Source organism: Zingiber officinale, chromosome 9B, assembly GCF_018446385.1.
Source record: "Zingiber officinale cultivar Zhangliang chromosome 9B, Zo_v1.1, whole genome shotgun sequence".
Lineage (NCBI taxonomy): Eukaryota > Viridiplantae > Streptophyta > Magnoliopsida > Zingiberales > Zingiberaceae > Zingiber > Zingiber officinale.
The window spans coordinates 109,663,398-109,672,411 of record NC_056003.1 but is presented as its reverse complement, the minus strand read 5'-3'; the positions used below and the strand labels follow the sequence as shown (position 1 = coordinate 109,672,411).

The following is a 9,014-nucleotide window of genomic DNA, read 5'->3' as shown; positions in this document are numbered from 1 at the left end:
ACGTAGTAGCTTCTATACGTTGTAGTAACCACCTAATAGCTTCTGTACATTTTGAGAAGCTACTCAGTAATTTCTTTAATAATGCTGGATTAAGGAGAATTTCATAATAAAATTTTAAGAGGGGCGCTCATTTATTTATTTATTTTTAAAAGAGATACTCTTTTGATTATATATAAAATTTAGGATGCCTTTTTTATTTTTAGCTAATTTAAATTGAAAATTTAATAACATCTAAATAATTAAAAATTTAATAACATATGAATAAATCAAGTATAAACTAAGCTGAAACTTATCCAACTTGATAACATATAAACAAATCAATTTAAAATTTGAATTCATCTCAAACTCATACAAATAAAATTTAATTTAACTCATTAAATATTTCAACGATTTAATTAAAATCAAATCTAATTTAAAAAATTATTTTAACGACTTAATTAGTTTAATTTGATCTAACTTGATTATTAAATAAATTTGAACATCACGAGTTAAGCTTAACTCGACTTCCATGCTAACGGCGAGTTAGGCCGTTCGATCTATAAGCAGTGGCCGTCTCGCTGACTCGCCGAAAGGAGTGTAAGCACGGACCGCTCCAGTCTCTCTCCGATTATGGAAAGCGGCGACGACGAGGGCGACGGCGATCATTTCGACGTTTTGAAGGGTAAGGATCCCGAAGCTGAGGAGAGGGCAGAGCTTCTCAAAGATCGGTTCCGCCTCTCCGTGATCTCCATAGCCACCTCCGAGGGTGCGTATTCCCGCCGCCCACTCTCGCTCCCTCTCCTTTTGGCCGCCGAATCCACTTTGATTTATGATCCTTTATTCGCTTTCAACAGCCAAGAAAGTCAATATGGAGGTCGCGGAGCCCGTGGTTGCATGTATTGCCGATCTAGCTTTTAAGTACACAGGTGGTCTATCAAACCCTTGCATGACTCTTTTACTGTTGTTTAAATCGTCATCGTCTCTTCTAAGGTTGCATTTGTGGCCGGTTCCTTTCGTTGGTTAAAGTTGTCCCTGTCTCCTATCGAGGTTAAAGTAATTAACTTACTGATAAAGTTAGTAATCATGTAAGTGATCTCACTTAATATGTGCTTCTCCTAGGATGGCTTCTGGTGCACTCACCGAAGTTTCTGAGACAACTGACATTTTGAAGGTTATGATGAATGCTATGCTTGTTAATTCATGTGAAATTATGGTACTTATACCTTTAATTGTTATTTCAACCAGCAGATAGAAGTAAAACATTAACAGGTATATTTGTATTGAAATAAGGAGCATATATATCACCTAAATGTGGATAAATCAACTTTTAATAAATAAAATAACTGCAAAGTATCCTAAGTTGCATATAAATTCTGTAGGCCAGTGATTATAATTTACCCTTTTGAATTCTCTGTTATTTTAAAAAAAAATCTTAAATGCAATAAGATGTAAGGTTTTTGTTTTCTTCTTGTTTTCCTGTACTTTTGCTCCTTTGCATGTAGGTGAAAAGTTAGCTGTGAGTATTGCAAGGTTATGTTTTCAACTCTGGATGAACAAAAATTGACATATATGGTTTCAATGAATTTCTACTCAAGATCAGAGTATATTGATGCAGTAAAAGATAAAATATGATTTTGCTGTTACTAGTATTAGAATTACTAGGTGTGGCCAATAACTTTCTTATAACGATCGTTTAAAAACCAAGGGTCAACTTTAGGTCTCTATCTTTTCAAATTAATAGTAAATGAGTAACTGATACTCCTGACAAATCTCCTTAGTTGTGTATTATTCATAGATGATGTTATGTTGAGCAATTAATGATGAGAGTATAATTACATTAAGTTTGAAGCTAAATTGTAGAGAAAAATCTTAAAAATTAAATTTTTAAGTAGAACAAATATTGAATTTATGAAATGAGTTTCAGTAAGAAGAGAATAAATGATGGAATAGTTAACCTTGGTGGATATGAAAGCATGTAAGATTTTTAGGTATCTTGGATATATTACTCACAAGGAGATATTGTTGAAATTGCAAGTAAATAAAATAAAAAAAGAGTGATGAAAATGAAGTGGAGCTTCTAGAGTCTTGTGTGGATCTCCGTTGCACACAAAAAAATATCACTAGTATGAAACACCATACTTTATGAATTGTATTATTGGACTAATAAGAAACAACATGTACAGAAGTTGATGTAGTAGAGATGAGGATGATAGAAATGCTATAATAAATACAATAATTTTGATATCTAAAAGCAATTAGTTGTAGGCTCCATAGATGATAAAATGAGAAAATAATAGGTTGAAAATATATGGACATGTTTAAAGACGATTTAATAGATTTTATAGTTACAACAACCAACAACAACCCGGCATTTTCCCACTAGGTGGGGTCTGAAGGGATCTTTTGCGAAAACCAACATATATATACACAGAAGAAAAAAGATTCCTCCAGAGATCCAAGCAAATGCAGAATACACGTTTTGATCGGATTGTTACCTTTGGTGTGGACGAAACAATCCTGACAACACCGATGCTTCGGCAGATCTTAGCGTGATCAGAATGTTCGTGCCTCTACGGTATCCACACGAGCAAGTCTCTCGGTTCTTCTCCAAGAACTTCGGAATTAAAGAGCTCTCTTCACACTTGAAAAATGGAAGAGAAAAGAATGGAGAGACACCACCACCTCCTCATCTTGCTAGAGATGATGTATATAATGGCAATCCGAGAGACACCCATACCTCTTCACCTTCTTAGCCTCTTTATGGCTATTTAAGCCGATGTTAAAAGAAGAGAAAACACTAACTCTTCATCTTATCTGATGAACTTTTCATCTTCTCCGATGACTCTTCATCTTCTCCGATGACTATTAGTGTTTATCTTAATGAGCTCTTGATTAGGTTGGGCCATAATAAGGTTCGAAACTAATTTCAGAATTAAGGGTTAAACCCATACAGTTTTAGTCAAACTAAAATAAATCAATTTTCAGGTCAACATGCTCTTTATGTGTGACCCAATAAGTTCTCGTAACGTTGATAGTATTTCTAAAACCATTTTAGATGCACAAGCAATGAACGACATCTAGCAATGTATCATTGCTATCTAAGTAATGAGAATGTCGAGATCTGACCTAATTTGTCTGTGTCTATTATCTTGTATAACTTAATCCTTCTATCCTCGATATCTAGATTGATCTATGAAGCATAGATCGTGTCATCCTCTTATCAATCTTTGTATTGCTTGATCTCCAAATAATCTCACTTAACCAAATGAGCTCAATATCTCATATTGACTTATTTGAGCATGACCATACATTTTAGTAACCCTACTTAATCAAGGGACCCACAGATAACACTTTCGTCATATGGAAGGGATATATCTCATCTACATCACTCGCATCCCTCCGCATAACTTATTGCATACCAGGGATTGAATTTATTGTCCACCTTGTTACAAGTGACGTTTGTCGATACCAAAGTACATAACTTCTTGTATAGGGAATCGTAGTGATTTTAGGTCTAAGGACTATTTATACTAATAGTCAATGTTTATGACACTCCTTTAACAATCCATGAAACATTCTCATACGGGTTAATTCAGTACATATTCTCCAATATATACTTATGTGTCAACTTGATATCTTGTATCCATGACTTGTGAAATTAAGTCATCAGTTGACCTACATGCTAGTTTCAACGCATTAATATTGCCCTTGTATATTAATGCTTGACTAGGAATAGTTAAGAGTAGTGTTCTATATACAACTACAGCCTTCCACTATCAATTTAACAAATTGATATGCTGTAGACTAGAACCTACTATCTTAGGACATTATTATACTTATTCAACTGGCACAAATCTGAAATAAATATAATAACTATAAACATCGTCTTTTACTAATAAAATATGTTCCTTGTCAATCATCTCATAATTGACTCTTAGGGTTAATACTAACAAATACTAACAAGGTTGGCTATATGGATCCTTGTACACCATTGTGCTCTATCCCTTAATAGATTTTATAGTTAAAATAGTTAAAGTTATTAGAATGGACGGTGTAAGAGGTAAAGGGAACTAAAGAAAATATTAGTCAATCTAATAGAAATGATTTGATTCATATGAATATGACCAATGACATTTCCTTGTTTAAGATCAATGAAGGGGTAAAATTGATGCAGACTGCAAATAATTGGAACAAATATGACTTGATGATGATTAGACTATACTATATGGGTTGTGTTTTTTTGTTCCAAATGAATTAAAATATTTTCACTACTTTTTTTTTTTGACATTTGTTTTAGTAATGTTGGCCAACGTTTGGGCTAATTGAGAAGCTAAAAGGTGGCAGAGGGCTTCGGAGGTTGGAAGGTGGCCGACGATGGCAGTACAACCGGTTGCTGGGCTAAGCGGCGGTGCAAGGAGGAGCTTCTCCTTGTGCTTGGTCGCAGTGACAAAGAGAGGGAGAGGAGAAGGAAAAATCTAAAACCAAAAATTAATTTGTCTATTATTCTCCTCATGGAGGGTTTTTATACACCTTCATTCGGGTTTGATAAGCAAGATGAAACATGTACCCATTAGACCAACACGATTCATTATCATTAAGCTCGATTCAAAAACCAAATCATCTTGGTTTAAAACCAAATTAATTTTGGTTTATAACTAAACCAAACCAATTTGATTTATTACTAAACTATAATGGATCAAACTCGCCTACAAGAGGCATGAACCATTAATGCTTCCAGCCCAACAAATATCTTCCATATTTGCCCTTCATTTAGTCCTACCAAATTCTATCTCTCTCAATTTAAGAATTAAATTCTCAAACTTGTTTTACGTCATTTGGATATACTCGTAGTGCGTGTGACCCAATAGGTTCCCTGTTATATTGGTTGTTTGTAATTAACCATTAATTATGAATTGGTCATGAGTTGCATCTAGTAGTACATCATGACCTCCAATTGACCAGAAAATCACAGTACAATTCTGAACCTTTCAGCAGCTACAATCATCTGTACACCTCTTCCTTTCACTCCTCTTATACCTACTTGGTTCAGGACATGGTCTATGCGTCAATCTCCACTAGGCTAACTACATCACACCTATCTTAAGTAATAATCCCTTATCTTGTAGATTCAAATTACTTAAACACGTGTCCAAGAAGATCATCCTCTTGACATGTCTTGCTTTGCCCAAAGACTTAAGAGTAATAATCCTAACAAGAGGCCATAGGGTATATATCTCCTTATAAAAAGAGTGGTAAATCCTCCATGGACTATTTAAACACCTTTGGGCATATTGACTTATACCCAACCATCCTAGATCTACACTTATTATGAAATGTCGTAAGTATAAGCCTCCATACCTCAAATCTAAGGAAATTTGCATTCGAGTTGCAATGAGATTTTCATTGACATGTATAGAACCACATAAAATCTCATAGCACGTCATATCCAATGAACTAGTTACCTTAACCTGCATCCATATGTTAACTCTCAATATCTCAATGTTTCTAGCCAGTGAAGACTAACTTCTTGGATAAACCAAAGAGCATAACATATGCTAGTCTTACAGAATTGATGATGTCCAATCTCATCAATTCATCAACTATAGAATATTTCAATACGTACATAATTACACATGGAGAGATACCCATTAATTGTCATTCAATCACAATTTCTTTCATGTATTGTATTGTGTACTTTATTAATTGAGTTTAAGATCAATATCATATACATATAGAATGCACACTCAAAAAAGGAATTTTATTTCTCCAATAAATAATACAATATCTAAGGCGATTGTGTTACGACACTCTCAAATATAATAATGGAATAATGGAGGGAATTCATAGGGCCTAAATGTTATATAACATTGAATTAAGCTTGTGGGCCTACAAATCTGCCTATAAATTAATAGGCTAATTTTCTCATCTGGCCTAGTTTAACAAATATTGCCGTCATATTACTGACATGCCGAACTGTTATATTTTTTCTAGGAAAGAAACATACATGCATTATCTGTAGAAGATGTGACATACTGTGTTGTATACTAACTTCAATGAAATTGTATCAGATCACGATAAAGAAAACCAATGAATTCTTGTTCATTCTTTTCAAATTTCTTGTTGAAAATATGGATATACCATTAAACAGTAAATTATCTTGCGGTGAACATTTTCTTGTATGCTAATATACTTATACAAAACTAACACAGTTAACACTTGAAAATGATCTAAACAAAATCAGTTCACAGTGCTGTATATAACTATTTTCACTTGTTATTATAGATGAAGAATTATGAATCTAATTGTTTTATTTGGTTTATTGTCATTTTTTTGCTTTCAGATAGATTCTGAAAATGAACATGTCATTAGCAGTGAATTGGGCTTTGGTTGCGTAGCTCAGTGCTTGGCTAAAATTTTATTCAATCCATTTTTCAGATCAAGAAAAAGTGAAATCACATTGGAAACCTAGTACATAATTATTATCTCATCACTCCAATTAATTAGAATCCTAAGATTTTAGATTTTCTTATGGCACTACTTTTTGTTACTATGAATATTATTATAATTTGATGGTAAATACAAATTTGATGCTTCTTTTTGGGGCTTGAATTGAGAAATATAGTTAATGGCAATACATACTTTCTTGAAGTGGCTTCTTTTTGTCTAAATCAAAGGAAAGATGTTCTACATGGTGAATATGAATGGTCGTTGGAATATTGGATCATTGACTACGTGTGTAATAATGCTTTGAGTAAACTATATATTTCCACAATTAACCTGGGTTGGATTGCATTAATTGGTATTTAAGATTAGATATCTATGTCCGAACCCAAGATGCAAATGCAATTTAATTTTTGACCTGTGAACGAACCTGAACCCAAGATTAGATAATCCAAATTTTCAAGTGAGGTTGGGTCGTGTCTGGTTGAATATTAATTTTTTTTTTTTTTGCCAATCTCTGCATTTAAGGCTCTTCATTAGCTTTAATATCTTCAAGAATTTTCTAGTGAATCAAATTTGTCAAATGAATGAAACTATGGTACTTCACTCTGTTTTAAAGAAAGCAAGGCCAGTTTTTTTACAAGGAATAGAATCCGCTATTTATTTTCTAGTGTCTAGAATAGTGTAACACTTTTGTTTGTTTGTTTATGTATTTTTATTTTTGAGAATTTCAGAACAATTAGCTAGAGATGTTGAGTTGTTTGCACACCATGGTGGCCGCAAATCTGTGAAGATGGAAGATGTAATACTATCAGGTAATATACCAACAAAAGCTAGTTGTAGTTTAACATGGCACTAATGTCCAAGATTTATCTCCATTTTTGCTGCCATGCATAAATTGGTTCATGTTCCCTTTACAACTCCTTATCCTTTCACACAATCCTCTCATGTATCTGGAATATTAATTTCAGCACATAGGAATGAACACCTGGCCAGCTTACTAAGGACTTATTCACAAGAACTGAAAGGGAAACAGCTACAAAATGAATCTAAGAAGAAGAGATCTTCAAAAAAGGATGATAAAGAAATTCGTGACTGATGGGTTTTATTCTTCTGCAACAAATGGAGATCTATTTGATTGAAACAAACTGATGGTTGCAGGGAGCACATGTGTTTTGTCTCTCGTTCTGACTTAGTCACCTGTATGAACCAAGTGCAGGTTTTTATTTCTGATGAAAGAAATGTGCTATGGCAGAGTGGCTTTTAGTTCAGTCATAGGTCGAATCAAATTCTTCCTTGTCCAGGTATTATTCTGTACAGTATATAGTATATTATTTCCCTTTTTGTGGTGTATTGAAAAGAATGCCATCTACCATTCAAAAGCATTGGTGCACGTAAAAGAACAAGTCTTATTGTAATGCTTGTAAGTTAACTATGTCCTCTATTTTCAGAATGCATGGCATTTTCTTAGATGGTTCATAAATCGTGGTCCCGGATACCTAAATCACCTTGATGATGCTTTGAGTTGGTGTGAACCTATTTACCGCCTGGACTAGCTAACTTTTAACATAAAGTTCTTATGGAGGAAATTTCCAATTCGCTTTTGGGTTATTAGACACCTGAAATATGTACTTAAAGATCTAATTCATCATAAAAGAATCGAAAGATCTAAAATAGGTTAATAAATTGATTTTGGAACTAGTTTGTTAGAGGTAGAAATGCACAGAATAAATATGGCTGATAAACTCAATAGATAAGTAATTTCAATTTTTTAGCAAATAATATTGGTTTTAGATGTTGTAAAGTTAAAAAATGATTAAAAAAGGTTATAAATAAATTTTAAGAAGTTAGACATGCTGTGGTTGTATAGTGGTAAAATACTCAGATAAAGATCAAAGTTTGAATTTTTAAATGGGATGAATTTTTTAGAGATTGATTACTTTTGAGTGGGCATAAATTGTATTTTAGGTTATTCAAAAATTTAGGTTGAGCATTCCAAATCAATTTGTCATTTACACACAATATAATTTCAAGTCAAAATCATTTAGGTAATTTACATGTTCTCATCAACTAATTTTAGGATGGATTAAGCTTCAAAATATAAATTGAAGATTAAACAAATTTCCACACAATTTGATGTCAAAAATGAATCAACATGTTAATTTGAAAATCAGCTTATATTTGATTAAATTGAACATAAGTTACGGACATCTTGGAAAAATTCTTATTCTAAGCCGTGACTGGGCATGAATTGAGAAAATAAATGATGTGATCCAGCAACTTGTTAAAAAGAAGGGAAAAAAGAGAGTTCTGAATGAGACGGATTGGTTAGTCTGACTAGGAAGTTAATCATTGGCAGTCGAATACATTAACAGATGGGTATTTTATTATTTATCATAGAAGACTTTTTGATTGTTTTCATTTGTTTGCCCCCAAACAATTTATACTGACGATTTTAGCCTAGTCATTTTTATTTGAACGGGGGTGTCACTATCTTTTTCCTTGTTGAATTCATCTTTACTTTAACCTTGTTGTGGGCTTGATCTGGCACGCAGGTCATGCTCGACCTGAGTTCATGTCATGCTTGACACGAC

The 9,014-nt window shown here is 33.2% G+C and overlaps 1 protein-coding gene across 1 annotated transcript; it reads left to right on the top strand.

Annotated features, from left to right (window-relative positions):
• The first annotated feature begins 498 nt into the window (after positions 1-498).
• LOC122025669 (protein MHF1 homolog) lies at positions 499-7,903 on the top strand. The gene is made up of 4 exons (XM_042584508.1): positions 499-745; positions 834-905; positions 7,155-7,235; positions 7,392-7,903. Exons 1-4 carry the CDS (start codon positions 610-612, stop codon positions 7,517-7,519), a joined length of 417 nt encoding a protein of 138 aa, XP_042440442.1. The 5' UTR covers positions 499-609; the 3' UTR covers positions 7,520-7,903.
• The last annotated feature ends 1,111 nt before the right edge of the window (positions 7,904-9,014 follow it).